The following is an 18896-nucleotide window of genomic DNA, read 5'->3' as shown; positions in this document are numbered from 1 at the left end:
TCCTTGATCAGATCCACGGCTAAAGGGGACTTAATGAGTATATCATCCATATAAACCTCCACGTTGCGCCCGATCTGCTCTCGGAAGATCTTATCCACCATCCTTTGGTACGTGGCTCCTGCATTCCTGAGACCGAAGGGCATAACCGTATAATAGAAGGTACCATCAGCCGTAATGAAGCTAAACTTTTCTTGGTCCTCCACCGCTAAGGGGATCTGATGATACCCCTGGTAGGCATCCAGCATGCAGATCCTCTCGCAACCGGCAGTTGAGTCCACCATTTGATCGATCCGGGGCAGAGGATAGCAATCCTTGGGACTAGCTCGATTTAGATCTCGGAAGTCTATGCATACTCTCCACTTATTGTTGGGTTTCTTTACTAAGACCACATTAGAGAGCCAGGATGAGAACTGCACTTCTCGAACGTGGCCTGCCTTCCTGAGCTGATCCGCCTTGGCTCTAATTATTTTGTTCTGATCAGCCGAGAAGTTCCTTTTCTTTTGCTTAACTGGTCTGGAGTCCTGTAGTAGATGTAACTTGTGCTTTGCTACTTCAGGCTTGACCCCAGGTAACTCCTCTGTAGATCAGGCGAACACATTCTGGTTACGGATCAAGCATTGGACTAATTCTTCCTTGAGAGGAGAAGGCAAGTCGCTTGCCATGCGAGTTATACTTTCAGGGCGTTCAACATATAGTTGCACCTCCTCCCAGGGGATGAGTTCTTCAGCCATAGGCAAAGGCTCTTCTTGGACAGCATGGATGCCACCATCTTGCATCCTTTGATTCTTCCTAACCTCCATCCGGACCATATCAATATAGCATTGGCGAGAGACCTTCTGCTCTCCCTTAACTTCCCCAACATGCTCGCCCACGGGAAATTTGATTTTTTGATGGAAGGTCGAAACAACAGCCCTAAATTCATGCAGGGCGGGCCTTCCTAGGATGACATTATAAGAGGAGGGGGAATTAACCACTATAAAAGTGCTCCTCCTAGTGCGCACCAATGGCTCAATGTCCAGAGATATGACCAGCTTAATCTGACCCATTGGCTTCACTTCATTGCCTGTAAATCCATATAGAGAGGTGGCCACAGGCTGGAGTTCAGTGGCATCAATCTGCATCTCCTCAAATGTAGTTCTAAACAGAATATTAACCGAGCTCCCGGTGTCAACAAAAACACGAGCCACTCAGCTATTGGCAATAATGGCATCATCATGAGGCAGCTCCAGACCTTCCAGGTCTGCCGGCCCGAAGCTGATGACAGGGCCAGAAGCCTGCTCCTAACTGCATCCAACAGTGTGGACCTCCAAGCAACACAATGAGACTCGCGCGCTCTCCCCGAATCTCAATCGGTTGGCCCTCCAGAGATCATGTCAATCTCTCGCACGGCAGTGTTGCCTCTATTCTCGGCCTCCCATACTACCTCCGGCTCTCTCCCCCCCCAAACCGGGTTGATGAGTACTGGGTCCAGTTAGGTCGGGGTTGTCCGGCCTGTCCTGCCACGGCTCGCTGCTCTTCTATCATCTTGAGCACTTGAGGGGCTAACTCGGGCGGGGGTAAGCCTAACTCGGCAACCCGCTTAGAATCCTGAGCGAACTGAAAATAATGATTAGTGTTATGAGCATGAGATCGATGATATGTGCAATACCGAGTTTTCCACTGTCCAGATCAGGGGGAGTGCACAGCTGCAACTCGGGGGGCCGGTCTAACCTCCGGACCGGGCTGGAGGGTGGGCCTGGCTTCTCTAGCGCGTGGAAGAGGTTGAGGGGGTGGTTGAGGTATCCTCCTTTCCAGCTTGTTGACAGATGGAGGTGGTCTCTCAGCTTTCCTCCGGGCCGCCTGTGCTTCTTCTACCTTGATATAGTAAGCGGCTTTTTCCACCATCTCATCAAAGTTCCGAGCGGGATTTTTGATGAGATCTATAAATAATTCTCCCTCTCCTAATCCGTGGGAGAAAGCGCTCATCAGAATCTCTGAAGTGGCGGTGGGGACGTCCTGGGCCACTTGGTTGAAGCGGTTGATGTAACTTCTTAAAGGCTCGGTCGGCCCTTACTTAAGAGCGAAAAGGCAATGATCCATCTTCTGATATTTTTTACTACTAGCGAAACGATGGAGAAAGGTCATCTTAAAATCCAAGAAACATGTGATGGATCCTTGTGGTAGTCCATCAAACCACTTCAGTGCCGAACCAGATAAAGTATTTAAGAAAACTCCACACTTGACAGCATCACTGTATTGATGCAACAGAGCTGTATTTTTAAACTTACACAGATGATCCTCCGGGTCTTTGCTCCCATCATATTCCCCGATCGACGAGGCCCTGTAGCCCTTAGGTAATTTTTCGTTCAAAATCCTAGCCGAGAAGGGTACTCTCTCGTCCGGGTCTTCTGGGAACACTTCTGATATGATGAGAGCCTTCCCTTTCCTTTAGTCTCTGGGTAGGGAACTCTCAGCCATAGAGACTTGAGGTTGTTCTTTCTTAAGACTGGGGCCATGGGGTCTAGACTGATAATACCCCAAGCCAGGCTCGTGATAAGGAACCTGGGGAAACCCCTCGGGCTGTTTTCTCTTAGAGCCCCGATCTGAAACAGGGATGAGCTCCTTGGAAGCTTCAGTAGGAGCTTGGTGCGGTCGTGAGACAGTTGCTTGCTTCTCAGAGGTCGCTCGCCTTTTGGCCTCCTTGAAGAGCTCGTATTCTCCTGCGGTCATGGTAACGTTGATGCCGCCAGACTCCTCCATCTTCACGTTCCAGAATAGGTGATTGTGTTCCCACAGAGGCGTCAAATTTGATCCCGTCTGGAAGTTGAGTCGGATGAAGGCGGGCCTCGATGTACTAGATGTTGACGGAAAGTCGTTGTGGCGTCCGATCTACCTAGAACCCTCCGGAAGGGTTCACACGGGCGGATGACGAAGGGTGATGACCGGGATGATGACGCTACGGCTCTGCGCACACTCAGACGAGCCCACGAGTCGTTAGAGACCAGAAACCAGGGAAAAAGTCCCCGGGTCAGGCCCTCCGATGCTCAAGTCAGGTACTTTTTCCCCAGAAGCACAGAGAAAGGACGAAAAATAAAGATGAGTAAGAAAAATGACGAGTGAGTGTACCTGCATAAGGGACAAAACATCCCTTTTTATACTGCAACGAATGTTTATGGGGCCTAGCGGGTGTCAGGGAATGTCGGCCGTCAAGCTTTGTCTGGCGGTGAATAACATGCGGCACCTCCTTGAAGGCTGGCAACAGAGCCAAAGGGGTAATGAGCCCCGACTGTTAGCATATTCCCTGACACACTGATTATTCTCTAACAGGCAGTTACGATTCCCTTGCCTGCTTGTCCTGTAGTGCTTGGCATCCTCCGCTCGTGATTGCTACGCTGGACCTTTACACTTGCTAACCTTGTTCTGATATCTTGCTAACCCTGATCTAACGTCGCCTCCAGACCTGTGCTTTGAACCTTGTACTATGCATCTCCTACATCCCACCCTGTATCCTTGGCTAGCACATCCTGACCTGTACGTTTTATCGATCTACGTATCCTGAGCCATAAGACTATAAATCCTGACCTGTGTGCATCAGTCTGCTCCCACTAATCTTGAATTCCGACCTGTGCTCTTTGATCCCTTTATCCCATGCCGTGAGGATATAAGTCCAAACCTGCAAGCCAGGTTTGTAAACCGACCCGCTTCTGTCCTTCATAATCCATGGTTTGTACATCCCGACATGTACACCAGGTTTATATATCGAACTGCTGTCGTCAGTTATCCATGACTTATACTTCCCGACCTGTAAACCAGGTCTGTAGTCTGACCTGCTTCTGTCTACTGTTATCCATGGCTTGTACGTTCCGACCTATACGCCAGGTCTGTATCCTGACCCGCTTCTGTCTGTTGTTATCCCTGATTTGTACTTCCCGACCTGTAAGCCAGGTCTGTATTTCGACCTGCTTCTGTCGTCAGTTATCCATGGCTTGTACGTTCCAACCTGTACGCCAGGTCTGTATTCCGATCTGCTTCTATCGTCAGTTATCCATGGCTTGTACGTCCCGACCTGTATGCCAGGTCTGTATTCCGACCTACTTCTGTCGTTAGTTATCCATGGCTTATAAGTCCCGACCTGTACGCCAGGTCTGTATTTCGACCTGCTTTTGTCGTCAGCTATCCATGGATTGTAAGTTCCGACCTGTACACCAGGTCTGTATTCTGACCTGCTTCTGTCTACTGTTATCCATGGCTTGTATGTTCCGACCTGTACGCCAGGTCTATATTTTGACCTGCTTCTGTCTACTGTTATCCATGGCTTGTACGTTCCGACCTGTACGCCAGGTCTGTGTTTCGCCCGAGACCTTTTCTTCTGCGCCTTTCCCTAGCCTGTGGGCCCACTCCTTAGCTGTACCTGGCTTGTGGGTCCAATTCTCAGCTGTACCCGGCTTGTGAGCCCCGTTCTTGATTCCTATCGAGGCTGGATCTGGTCCAACTTGTAACCCTATTCTTTGACTACCCCGTCAGCTGAGAATCTGACCACAGCCATGCAAGCTTGACTTTTGACTTCTATGGGGGCTAGACTTCTGACCTCCACAGGGGCGGGACTTCTGACCTCCATGTAAGCTTAACTTCTGACCATCCTGTGATTTTAACTCATGATCACATTATTTTACTGACTTTATAATCATGCACCGTATCAATTAACTTGTTAGAAGTGATCGTAGCCATATTAGTTGAAGCTTATACTAATTATATTTTCATGTCAGCGAATTCAAAATATCAAAAACATGTTTACAAATTTGGCAGCTTCAGCAACCTAATATTGTTGAATAGCCAAATGCCACAACTCAACCTAATTCTCTAAATTCTCTCGAAAATCTAATTTGCAAACATGGCTAAACACTCACTTGCAATACCCTTAAAAATCATTTAGTGTTTAATTTACAGTGAATTCTAATGTGAAATTTAAATTTATAAAATAATATTATATTAGAAGAAATTTAATTTAGTATTTTTTTATTTTAAATAGAAATTAACTTTACATTGTCGAAAAAATTCAAAGAACATTTTTTTTAAAAAAAATATTTAAAATATTTCTAAATATTATTAGAGAAGCTACGAAATTAAAGTAATTATTTTTTATAAAATAATTTAAAATATTATATATATATATATATATATATATATATATATATATATATATATATATGTATATTATTTTATATAATTTTTGACCAGCTTATTTAAAATTATCTAAAATTAATCAAAATCATATTTAAATAATTAAAAACACTTTTAAACTATTTAAAACTATAAACTAACTGTTTCAAAGTGTTAAAGTAAATTAATTATAGACCAAAAAAAATTAGTAAAATTATTTCAAAATAATCAAAAATACTTTAAAGTTATTATAGTTAAATAGTTATAATAATATTTAGTAGTTATTAAATAGCTATTATAATAGTTTTAAAATATTTTTAATTAAACTTATAAAAAATTATATAAACATATTTTACATATAATATTTTTATCAAGTTAAGTTTTTTTATTTTAATAATATTTATTAATTTACCGAAATAAATTAGTATTTTTAAAATAAAAATATATTAAAATGTTATTTTAATTTTTGTAAAGTGCCTGTTATCAATTCTAATATTTTTGAGCGTTCTTTTATTATTTATTTTTTTTGGAAAAAAAAAGCACGTGAAGAGTCGACGACGACGACGACGACGACGAGGGTGCAGTGCAGATGGCGAAGTTTGTCCTTTCTGGAAGATGAGACACTGCTAGCAGGCACCGTAGAAACGTACTTGAACATATTAATTGCTATATTTTATTTATTTCCTGACGGCCCTAACAGACATTTCGAGAGAGATGGCAGGCGCCGGAACCTCGATTGCCGACGACTTTTACGATCGGCTCGCCGATCTGAAGGCTTTCGATGCCACCAAATCCGGCGTACAAGGCTTGGTCACGCGCCGCGCCTCCGAGGTCCCACGCATCTTCCAGCGGATCAGCGAGCATCAGCATGCGTCCGGCCGCATCGAGATGGACCACCAGGCCGCGGTGCCCGTCATCGACCTTGCCGGGAGTCAGCGGGAGGAGGCGGTGGCGGAGATCCGACGGGCGTGCCAGGAGTGGGGATTCTTCCAGCTGGTGGGGCACGGGGTGCCGCCGGGCGCCATGGAAAACGCGCTGGTGGGCGTGCGCGCTTTCCACGAGGGCGACCCGGAGGTGAAGGCGGCGTTGTACTCACGCGACGGCGGCCGGGCGGCCAAGTACTCCAGCAACTTCGATCTCTATGCGTCGCGGGTGGCGAATTGGAGGGACACGCTCACCTGCCGCATGCTTCCCGACCCGCCCAAACCAGAGGAGCTCCCGCAATCTTGCAGGTATACCTTATTTATTGGGCTTGATTTCGTTACCTCTCACAGCTGAAAGATTTGTATGCACATATATACTTTTAAATATAAATTTAATTTTGGGTATTTTGATTTTGGTCTTTCTGAGAAAGCTCGAGCTCTGCATAATGATACCCCTGGGTGGAGCAGTCGCCACTCTCCCTTTAGTTTGCCTCTTGGATCTATCTCTACCTTTTCCATTCAATCTGTTCACCCACGTTTTACAGAGTTGATACCAGTTGTAAATTGAAGGTGTAACTGCAGAAAAGGAATTGAAGAGATTATAATTGAAGAAAATATATTAAAGATAATTCTAGATTGTAATAATTTGAAAAATATTAGAGAATAAAATGAGTATAATAAATTAAAGATTTGATTTGTTAGCCATTTGATAATTATTTTCTATTTTGAAAATAAATAGAAAATTAAATATAATCCCTATTAAAATCATTGCATTCTTTATTTAGAATATTTATTTTTATATATAATGTGAGTCAGTTCAGAGTCTTTCATTTGAATCATTTTGAATTAATATAATTTTCCTTTTCTTCTTTGTGTGAGCGTTTATTCCTCCTAGTGAGGATCATCGCTTTGTTTGTTTACCGTGCAATGTCAATTGATATTAGAGCCAAACTTGGATTTGATTCTATACCTCTTTTATCACCGATCTCCAACTCTTGCAATTTTCTTCTCATTGCTAACACACTCTGCTTCCCCTTATGCTCAATTTGCCTTCCCAATCTCTCCTCTCCACGTCCATTACACATTGACGACAATATGCTCCGATGAACCAACTTCTCCTCTTCCTCCGGTGACAACAACAAACAATTTTATTTTTTTATTTAGCCTTTTAAAAAAATTGTTATCGTAGCAATAATAATAAAAAAGAGAAAAACAGCCAAAAAAAACTTCCTTCAAACCCCTTGGCACACCACTATCTAGGTAGTAAGTCTGCTTCATAATGCATATTTTTTAACACGGAAGGGTTGTATCTACTTAGTAACATTATTCTCACTTGAAAATTACTATTGTTTAAATTTAGCTGATTAATCTCTGTGCATTTCTATTTAACTCACATATAATTTATTTCCATCAATTCTTATAATTATCTTTGTCTAATTACTTATATTCTTTGTCATTATTTCAAATTATTTTGTTTATATGATTTTCAACTTGTTTTGTCATTATTTCTTGAGTCCTAACTTGTCTCTTTAAATTTACTGTGTTAATTTATAAATCTCATTAGTTGATGAGCCTCCGCATCTTCTATAAAGAGAAACTCCATTATATAGATAGATATTAAGTGTGAACTTATAGAAGACGAGCTTAAGACCCTGCAATTTACAATAGAAGATCTAAAATAGTTCAAAGCCTATGTTGCTAGTGTAATCGACAAACTGGTAAAAAACATGAGTCCCGAGCTGAAAGATCATATATAACATGTAGCTCAACAATCACTTAGGAATCATTCAGATTGGGACCCTCAATTGATCATTGACAAAGAAGACCACTTCCAAGGCACCTAAACATAAACTAAATCTATGCATGATCCTAGATTTGAAATAGATAGTACTCATTGAGTTAAATTAGACGACCCTAGTTTTGATGGTCAGCTAAATCCAAACACATTCCTCGATTGGGTTATTGAGAATGAGGATTACTTTGATTGGTACCATATGACTGATTTTGAATGAGCGCAATTTGTAAAAGTTAAACTTGTAGTTTTAGCAAAGAAATAATGGTAACGTATCCAAGATCAATTCGCCGACATGAACTAGGAAGAGTCAATCACACACTGGGTAGAGATAAAATGGATTCTAAGTAAATATATATTCCAACATACTTTAGAAACCAGCAATACATTATGTGGTGACTTAAACCATCAAACATTAGCGTAATTGAATAGCTAAGCAAATTTTTCATTGTAATCCCAAATTCAACCCTAGGGCAACTTTGATCCAATTCATTAATGAATCGAAATATCAAATTCAAAGACAAGTCACATTATTAGTCCCAATCTTGATTGAAGAGGTCTACTAGAAGGCTGAAGAGATTGAGCAATTTGTGAAAGATCTCTTACATGTATGTTTTCATCGTTAATGGGTGTGCTATGAAATGTAGAGCTACTTTGCAAACTACAAACGCATTTGCTACTAAGAATGACTACATGACTATGGTTGAGGCTTGTAAGGGAGATATTTGGTTGAAGGGTTTGTTTGGTGAACTTAATGAAGATTTGCAAATTATCACAATTTTGGTAATATTTTCCTCACCAAATATTTTTATGAGAGGATAAAACACATTCATGTTTGTATAATTTTGTACTTAGATATCATTACTTGTGGTGATATTGTTGTGACAAAAAATGTATCCATGATAATCTTGCTGATTTGTTCATTGAGTCACTCTCTATAGCGAAGTTTGAGCATTACTTGGACTTTGTTGGTGTTCAGTGTTGATTTATGCCCTTTGGGACTTTTGTGGAAGAGGTAGAGAATGTTTTGTGGAAGATTGGAGTCTTATTCTCATTCCTTCGTTTTGGAATTTGCATTAAGGTGGACTTTCTTAGAGGCTATGACCTGAAATTTTGTTGGGCCTACTCCAAAAAATACTAGGGTTTCACATAAGTATAAATATATGTAGGGTTTTCGAAAGTCACAATTCTCCTCTTGTACGAATTTCAGCATAGTGAATTAGTATCCTCTGCCTATGTTTCTTTTACCTTTTTAGAGTTCTACACATAAATGTGTGTTTCTTACTTTGTGTTGGTTATCTATTTCTCAAGATTGTTATTACAATGCCAATTCATCAAGGCAGCCAAGGGGCTTACCATTTGTTTGTAACATTTAGCAAAACGACAAATGAACACCTAGCACTCTAACAAGATAAATATGGTATTTAGGTATTCCATATATAGGATCGGAAAGAACGTTAGAGGGGGGTGAATAGCGATCGTCGAAAAATTCGAATTAAAACGAAGTTACGTAGCGGAAAACGGAAGAAACAAACAACGCTAACACATATTGGTTTTACTTGGTTCGGAGCCTTCGATGACTCCTACTCTAAGGCCCGCACTCATCGAGTGCTTTCGTTGGGCAATCCATTAATAATTCGCAAAAATGTGTTACAAGATAAGTACAGAAACTATATATAAAAATTACCAACAACAAAGAAAACTAAGTAAAGATGAAGTCCGGTTGTCGGTGGAACGTTGCAGCATCGTGAGAGCTTTTTCAAAGCGTCGAGCAAGAAAAAAAACTTGTAATAATTGTTGTTCTGAAGCTCTGGGTCGAAGACCTTTAAATAAGTCCATTCCGGGCACCTGGAACTCCTCCGGGTGCCTGGACCACGTGGCTCAACCAATCGACGTGCTCCACATCTGCTTGTGGATGATTTTTCGGGTCTGGGCGCCTGGATCGCCTGGGCGCCTGCGGCCCACTTGGGCCAGCTTACTCCGGGCGCCCGGAGTCCTTTTATTCAGCAGGAAAATGTTAGTCCGGACAATAAAAATTATATCTACCTTGCAAAACAAAGTTAGTACAACATAGCAGATAGGGTAGTAATTCGATCCTGTCTCCTCGAGACCAAGATCTAGTCAAGATCTCAACTTAGGCTTTCCAAATGGACCTAAGTTGGATTGATGCCTACAGTTTCCTCAACGGAGAACGCGTCCTCACTGAATCTCTCCTCCAGTTGCTTACCTTCACTTACCAACTGCAGTCACTTGACTTGCTTCTGGTCTTTCCACCAGTTGGCAGGTCCGCTGACCCAATTGAACTTCGGCTGATTGTCAGGTTCCGCGGACTCAACCAGACTTTCCGCTAGATATCAGGCCCCGCTGACCTATCTGGATTTCCCATAAGCTATTAGGCTCGCAGACCTAGCTGGATTTCAGCCTGGTGTTAGGTCCCTCATACCAATCAACTCCTGCACACTTGGTAGAGTAGTTAGACAAATAATACATCTAACTTTAACCTATTTGTCATACATCAAAATCAGATTATTAGTACAACTTGCACCAATAATCTCTCCCTTTTTGATTTAATGACAACTCGGGTTAAAGTTAGAAAAAAATGCAATAAAGCAATCAAGCATAAAATTTTTCAAAGTAATTTTTCTAATATTTTAAGAGTAATTTTTTTTACAGAATAACTTTTCAAAACATTCTAAAAATATTTTTCAAAGAGATTTTCAAAATATTTGAATGAAGTTTTTCAAAGTAAATTTGTCAAGAATTTTTAAGAAAAAAATTATGTTTAAATTGTCTAAACAATTTCTCCCCCTTAATTTGATAACATAATAAAGACTATCAAACATTATGTAATAAGCATTAATAAGTCAAATAAGTAAAGTGAAAATAGCTAAAGGTAAACTAAGGACTAGCAACTGAACTAAGCATAAAGTAGCATCAAGTCAATATGTACAAGCAAGCAAAAAATAGCAATCAAGGATTGTGACTGTACTACTGTGAAGACGAGGAAGATGGGTCGGAACCCTAGGAGCGCAATAAGTCCATCAACTCAGTATGACGAGTCTGGCTCTCCTCTCGAGAGCTGGACATGCTCCGTCAAAGATCAGAGACCTTCGAAGACTCGTCACAGCCACCTCAAGTTCGGTAACTCGATCGTTTAGACTACGTGGGACTGGAGGCGTAGGTGGCCCAAAAAGATCAGTTATGTAAGCATCTATCCCTGCCTTCTCTCCTAGAGTTGGATCAGGCTGACCTTGAGCCGTGGGATTAGGTTGGGGCTGGGCTGCTGGACCAGGCTGGGGCTGGGCTGCTGGATCAGATTGGTGCTGGTCCTCTCTCCTCCAGGATAGGACACCCTCATCAACTATATGGACACCACCTAAGGAGAAGTTCCTAGCACTGACCATGTCAAACTCAGTTAGGGCTCTGACATCACCTGTGGTGATATCAATGCCCAATGAGGCTATATAGGCGGTCAAAATGTGATAATAGGGCATGTGGACCCGCCGACTAGTGGTGATAATTATCGAGGCATCGTGAATAATTATAACAGAACTGATGACCTATCCGCAAAGCGACACTATAACCGAAGGAGGAAAGTTTAGGAAGTTAGAAAATTTTATTTTTCCTTATCCGCTTTTACTTGTAAAACCCGGTAAAGGGACTTTTGCAAAAACGAAGAAGGTGAGGGTCAAAGGTTGAGGACGCCCCTACCACCCCTTTTATAGGGGATTCCGGGCGCCCGGACCACAGCTCGAGTGCCTGGATGGGGGTGGCGAGGCGGGGTGCCCGTACCTCGTCTGAGCGCTCGAAGTTTTATACCAGGGGCACCCACCCTTGGTTCAGGCTCCTGTTTTTATTTTTTTGTGTTAAGGGATTGAGTTAAGTTTAAAACTTAATTTAAGTTAAAAGTTAATTAATTTTAAAGATTGATTAACTTAAGGAGTTAACTTAGAGGATTTATAAAAAAATGATTAAGTTAATTAATTCAAGTTTGAAAGATATTTTTGGGTTAATTTTATTAATTAATTTAACTTAAAAATTGATTTTAAGTTAAAGATTAATTTAACAATTTATTAGGTTGAGAAATTAATTTGCGAATTAATTAACAAATTAGTTTAATTTAGGAATTGATTAAGTCAAAGTTGAAAAAAAATAACTTAGGCTGACTTAGGTTAGGAAATTAATAAGAAATAAAAAGCTTAATTAAAAATACTCATCTACAATTAGTTCTTAACTGTCTAACCTTTGGTTACTAACTAATTAACAGAAGATAGTCGTGTTCACTTGATTAGTCAAGTTATGTATGAATGTCTAGTTAGAATTTACTGAAGATGACTACTTAACTTGATCAATGTACTGTTGTATTTTTCGCCCAGACTTATATTGATGCATCTGAAGTCCAGGCAAAATGGCTACTCATCTCACGTCGTTCTATGTTTATGAATGCATAGTCAAGTTAGACCTAGTGTGTATGTGAGATGCTCGTTACCTAGATATATAGGATCATGCTTTTTATAGGTTTGATCTAGGCTAAGGCCAAAACAAATTTTGGAATACTAACGAAATAGGAAATTTTTAGAAAACATAAATAATTTTCCTAGAATTTAAAAATTATCCGAATAAATATCCTCCCCCTTAATCTAAGATTTTTCAAACACCAGCAATATCTTTAAACTTATTTGCAAACAATTTTAATGAATTTGATTTCAGTTTAATTATTTAGATTTAATTTAGTTTACTTTTAAATTATCTTTATTCATCTCACCAGTTTAAATTTTCAAACAAAAGAGATCCTATGGGTTTGTGAGATGAGTTAAGTTGAATTTCAAGGATTGATTTAACTTTGTGTTAGATTCTAGTTTAGCTTTGGGTTCAACAAATAGACATTCTTCGGATAAACTTCTGGGCTATAGTGAGTCACCTAGATATCATTAGAGTAACCATGCCTTCTAGGTTTTCTAAATAGTCCTATCTACTGAACTTAATAATAAAACTTTGGCCCAACCAGTTAGAATTGATAAGGGGTAGCTTCAGTTAGTTCCACTAAGCTAAATGCACCAGGTCGAAATCATATTTTCCTAGACATGCATAGACAGAGTTTCTCTAACCTACTATCATCCAAAACTTTTCCAGTGTCATTTTATCAAGTTAAACTTTTGTCCCTTTTTGATCTAATCCTAATTATCCTGCTGGGAAATCTATTGTTTTGGAGGTGCCATTAATTTAGAGCATTCCCCTGAATTATTGAACTTTTAGTTTTAGGTTTTAGGTTTTAGGTTTATGTCGATTACTTTTATAGTTATAATAGACTTGATGATAATTTGAGTTTGAGTTGGTTTTGTAGTTATTTGATTTAAATTTATTTTTTCGATTTGGATTTGGTTTAGTTGATTTTGTTTTACGTTTTAGATTTTGGTTTGGGTCAGGTTTAGATGGATTTATGTAATGAATTTCGTATTTGGGCACATAGAATTGATTGAGTCCTACTTGTGTGGTTAGACACGCTTTTATTAGGTTTTTGTTTTGACTTATGAGTGCTATAAATGTTTTATTTGTTGAGCTGGACTTGTATTCAAGCTCAGACTTATTGTACACATCTTTTTGAGTTTTAAGAATTAGATCTAAATTTTTCGATCTAGTGGTGAAAGTTTCTAATAACCCTTTTAAGTTTATTAATTTCACTTTTTAAATTTGTATTTTCCTCCTCAAGTGTTACATCTTGATTTGGATTTTTATTTTTAATTTCTTCTTCAAGGCGTTGATTTTCCTCAAGAAGTGATTCATTTTGTTTTTTATATTTAATTAATTTTTTATTTAAACATGTAATTATTCTAAAAATTTTGGAGGTTAAGATGGAGGATACCTCGTTGAAACCTTCGGAAACGAGTGTGGACTCGTGGCTTGATTCATCCTCGGACTCGCTTTCTGATTCTGGTTCCGTTGCCATCAATGCGAGGTAATTGTGATGCTTCTTATCTTCAACATTCGATTCTTCTGAGGATGACTCGTCTCACGCCGCCTTGAGTGCCTTTTTTTTCTGGTTGGTTTGGGTTTGTCGTCTTTCATATTCAGACACTCGTTCTTGTAGTGTCCTTTCTTGTTGCACCCGTAGCATGTGATCTTTGCCTTCGAGTCACTTGCTTTGATCACCTTTTGTAAGTCCTTCGTGAAGTTGTTCTTTTTTCTTGTAAGCATTTTTTTGACTAAGTTCTTGAGTTCTTCTTCGTCTTCCGAGTCAGATTCAGATTCTGGCTCTGATTTGTGCTTGTGTTTAGCTTCTTTTGAGGGACCTGCAAAAAGAGCAATACATTTCTCATCCTGCTTTGAGTTAGTCTGTTCATGGAATTCAAGTTCACAAAACAACTCATCTAGTTTTAATTTAGACAAATTCCTCGAAATTTTGTAGGCATCCACGATGAATGCCTACAGTGCATTTTAAGGAAATGCGTTTAGTGCGTACCTTATAAGATTGTGGTTCTCCATCTGGTGGCTGATTGTGTGAAGTCTGTTAAGGATGTCATTTATCCTCACATGTAGTTAACTCGTAGATTCTCCTTCCTGCATTTTTATGTTAAATAATTTATTTAAAAACATATTCTTTTTTGTTACCTTTGCGTCGTTGGTTTCCTCGTGCAGTTCTATGAGTTTGTCCAATAGCTCTTTCATGTTTTCATGTGGGTCGATGTGGTTCAGTTCTTCCTTCGTTAGCCCGCACTGGATTGTGTTGAGAGCTTTGAAGTCGATTTGAACTTTCTTCTTCATTTCTACATTCCAATTTTCCGTGTCCATTGGAATTTCGACGTTAACGACCGCACTGGATTGTGTTGAGAGTTTTGAAGTCGATTTGAACTTTCTTCTTCATTTCTAGATTCCAATTTTCCGTGTCCATTGGAATTCTGACGTTGTCGACAGACGCCTTGTATTCTTTGATGACGCCGAATCATTGGTCGAAGTTGATCTTCAAGGACACCTCCATCCGTTTCTTCCAATATGGAACGTCATCACCGTTAAAGAGGAGAGGACGTACGGTAGAGTATCCCTCGTTTTGGGCCATGAACCTTACACAAAAAAGAGGAAAAAGGCAAAAAAAATCAAGATTAGGTCTTGGATTAGTAGTGTGGGAGAAGAAGAAAAAATATTAAGACTCGATTGATGTTGCATCAATTCAGAATCGTTTGCAACGAAAAAAAATTTATTCAAAAAGGTAATTGTACCAGTCTGGACTATACCGAAAAAGCTCAAAATCCGAAAGAGAGAAAAAATCACCTCCTTGCCGAATTGGTGGTTGCACCAATTCAGAGCGGTTCCCGCTCTGATACCACTTATAGGATCAGAAAGAGCCCTAGAAGGGGGGGGGGGGGGGGGAATAACTATCATCGAAAAATTTGAATTAAAATGAAGTTACACAGCGGAAAACGGAAGAAACAAACAACGCTAACACAAGTTGATTTTACTTGGTTCGTAGCATTCGATGACTCCTACTCCAAGGCCTGCACTCGTCGAGTGCTTTCGTTGGACAATCCACTAATAGTTTGCAAAAATGTGTTACAAGATAAGTACAGAAACTATATAAAAATTATAAAAATTACTGACAACAAAGAAAACTAAGTAAAGATGAAGTCCGGTTGTCGCTGGAGCGTTGCAGTGTTACAAGAGCTTTTTCGGAGCGCCGAGCAAGAAGAAAACTTGTAGTAATTGTTGTTCTGAAGCTCTGGGTCGAAGGTCTTTAAATAGGTCCATTCCGGGCGCCTGGAACCCCTCTAGGCGCCTGGACCATGTGGCTCGGCCAATCGACGTGTTCCACGTCAGCTTGTGGATGATTTTTTGGGTTCGGGTGCTTTGACTAAGTCTGGGCACCCGGATTGCCTGGGCGCCTGCGGCCCGCCTAGGCCAGCCTGCTCCGGGCGCTCGGAGTCTAGGCGCCCGGATCCCTTTCCAGCGCTCGGAGTCCTTTTCTTCAGCAGTCTTCTCCCTGCAAGAAAAGGTTAGTCCGGGCAATAAAAATTATATCTACCCTGTAAAACAGAGTTAGCACAACATAGTAGATAGGATAGTAATTCGATCCTGTCTTCTCGAGACTAGGATCTAGTCAAGATCTCAACTTAGGCTTTCCAAATAGATCTAAGTTGGATCGACGCTTACCGTTCCCTCAACGGAGAACACACCCTCACTGGATCTCTCCTCCAGATGCTTACCTTTATTTATCAATTGCAGTCACTTGACTAGTTTATGACCCACTAGGTCTTTCCGTCAGTTATCAGGTTTGCTGACCCAACTGGACTTCGGCCGATCAGGTCTCGCGGACTTAACCAGACTTCCCGCCAGATATCAGGCCCCGCGGACCTATTTGGACTTCCCACCAGCTATCAAGCCCGTAGACCTAGCTGGATTTCAGCCTAGTGTTTGGTCCCTCAGACCAGTCAACTCCTGTACATTTAGTAGAGTAGTTGGCATCTAACTTTAACCTATTTGTCATACATCAAAATCAGATTATTAGTGCAACCTGCACCAACACCATAGTCTTACCATTTCCACATGTTGATCCTCGACAGTAGCACACTGGGCAGATTCACATACTGAAATCGCCAAAGTTTCACAAAAGAAGGGTCTGAGGCATTGGGCAAGAATCATGGAGCTGCCTATAGGGATGAAATTCCATGACATTTCTGGAAAATCAATTGGAGAATACTAGTAAAACAGCTTGAATGACTCAGCCAAGCACACTAAATGTTGGAATATTGGTAGAACAAGGAAGCATGTAGGACCTTGTAAGCTAGGTGATAGTGTCATGCATATTCCTGTCATGGATATGAAACATTTGCTGCTTTGCTCAGAATTGGTTAAGCACTCTGTTAACGCATCACATTCAGTAGATTTTTACTCCTGACAAAAGCAACATTAACAAATCATCGAGTTCGGTCACCTTTGATCATGATTGATGTCCATGCTTCAGATATCCTATCCACATACAGACCTTCCGTGGAGATTGAGCGGGTTTCAGACCGATCCTGCAATGCAAGAAGAGCCAAAGGAAATCATAGATGATGGTGAGGAGTTATGTACCACTTCTGCAAAGGGCGTCCAGCCCAATGAGGATGAGAAGCTTTCTGAAGATGAATTACTCATGGCAGATTCAGTTCTAAAATGCCAGGTTTGTTGGCTATGTCATTTGTGAATGTATTGACATCCACGCCAAACTCTCCTGCCTCTACCTAAATTATTATTATTTTTAGTTATTATTTATTTTATATTTAGTTTGAGTATATGTAGGTTTAGTTTTATTTTAATTTAACACCAAGAAATAATCCAAAGAATAGCTTGTTGTGTGAGGGAGTCAGCTACAGAAGCTACTTACAGAAATTGCAAAAAGTGAGTGTATATTTTTGAACTATGGCAAATGCATTGTCCAAGAGTTGGAGAATATCACAGGAAATAGTATGCTGCATTGCTAAATAGCTCTCATATCTGTGGAACATAATTTATTTTAAGATTGCAATGAATTTTGATTGCAGTACTTTATTCTTAAATTTGTTTTGAGTGTGGTGTATTCTTGTCTCTTGTAATTGGTTAGATGGCTTCATATGCTATTTATGTGCTAATTCAGTCTAGAGGCTTTTTGTGTCTTGTGTGCATTCTAATGGATTAAAAGACAACCGGATGAATGCCTTTGATTTCATTAATTTGACAACTGAAAAGTATGTGTAATTAATTTGTATCACTCAAAACACTATTCTCACAGGTCTGTATATTTTTGTTCACAGAGAAGCACTGTTTGAATATTCAAAGCATATTGGTAACTTGGGACACACTTTATTTGAGTTGCTTTCTGAGGCTCTTGGACTCAACCCTGCACATTTGGAGGAAATGGAATGCAACCAGGGGCAAATCCTATTCTGTCACTACTATCCACCTTGCCCTGAACCAGAAGTTGCTATCGGAACAAGTGCCCACTCGGATTCTGGTTTCCTCACTGTGCTTCTCCAGGACCATATTGGCGGACTGCAAGTTCTTCATAATGATAAATGGGTCGAGGTTCCACCCATTCCCGGAGCTCTGGTCATAAACATTGCTGATCTCCTTCAGGTAATATGAGCTGAAATTCTGTAAATTGACATATAGTTCATCAACAATTTCAAATTCCTAGTGCCAGTTTGAAATCTGATGCCACTCCATGCGCAATACTCGCAGCTGATCTCCAATGATAGGTTCAAGAGCGTGGAACACAGAGTGGTGGCAAAAAGAGAAGGTCCAAGAATTTCCATAGCATGCTTTTTTAGCACTCATTTCCATCCATGTTCTACAAGGCTCTATGGTCCTATCAAGGAGCTAATATCCGAGGAAAACCCTCCTCTGTACAAGGAAATTATGGTGATAGATTATGTGGCATATTACTACTCCAGAGGACTGGATGGCAAATCCACCATATCACATTTCAGGCTGAGTTAGTAGAGGTGTTGCCAGTGTGTTGTAACAATAAGTGATGTTATCAAGATTTGTATGAGCGTTATTTCAGTCACCAGAAACTTTGTAGTTTCACTTCTTTTTGTTCCCAATTATATCCAATGTGAAACTGTTGTGAATACTTCCATTTATAGACTAATGGTGGATGTAGAAGACCGACAAAATTCTCAAATTATACTTGGATTTTGGACATTTTAACAGTGCACACCCCATGAATTGTTCAAATACTTTATCTCCCCTAGATTGGCCCAATTATTATATGCATTTTGCTAATGAAGTTATCATATTACAAGAGTAAACCATTAGGGACGTGCATTATGGTTCATATATTAGATGATGGATGATGGCTAGATTATTGGTGACGGTGTCGATGAATTAGCTATCCCCCACATTGTATAATTGAAGCTACATTTGAAGGTAAAGAACTCAAGCTCCAGAGTGCGAGGAAAGGCATAAAATGGGACTTAGGCTTGATAAGAACTATCGAGGCCAACAATCATAGGAAGAATGGGTTATGTGTACATCAAGATCAGCCAGGTTTGAACTTAGTTGGTCCTTGATTCACACATCATATGTTAGGT

General features: G+C 40.2%; 1 protein-coding gene across 1 annotated transcript; it reads left to right on the top strand.

The window, feature by feature from the left end:
• The first annotated feature begins 5808 nt into the window (after positions 1-5808).
• Positions 5809-18490, top strand: LOC122042448 (1-aminocyclopropane-1-carboxylate oxidase homolog 1-like). Its single transcript, XM_042602577.1, has 3 exons — positions 5809-6371; positions 17616-17937; positions 18043-18490. The coding sequence occupies exons 1-3, from the start codon at positions 5854-5856 to the stop codon at positions 18298-18300; spliced, it is 1098 nt and encodes a 365-aa protein (XP_042458511.1). The 5' UTR covers positions 5809-5853; the 3' UTR covers positions 18301-18490.
• The last annotated feature ends 406 nt before the right edge of the window (positions 18491-18896 follow it).

This window comes from Zingiber officinale, chromosome 2A (genome assembly GCF_018446385.1).
Source record: "Zingiber officinale cultivar Zhangliang chromosome 2A, Zo_v1.1, whole genome shotgun sequence".
Classification (NCBI taxonomy): Eukaryota; Viridiplantae; Streptophyta; class Magnoliopsida; order Zingiberales; family Zingiberaceae; genus Zingiber; species Zingiber officinale.
Note: the sequence above shows the minus strand (reverse complement) of the source record. Positions and strands in the feature narration are given on the sequence as shown.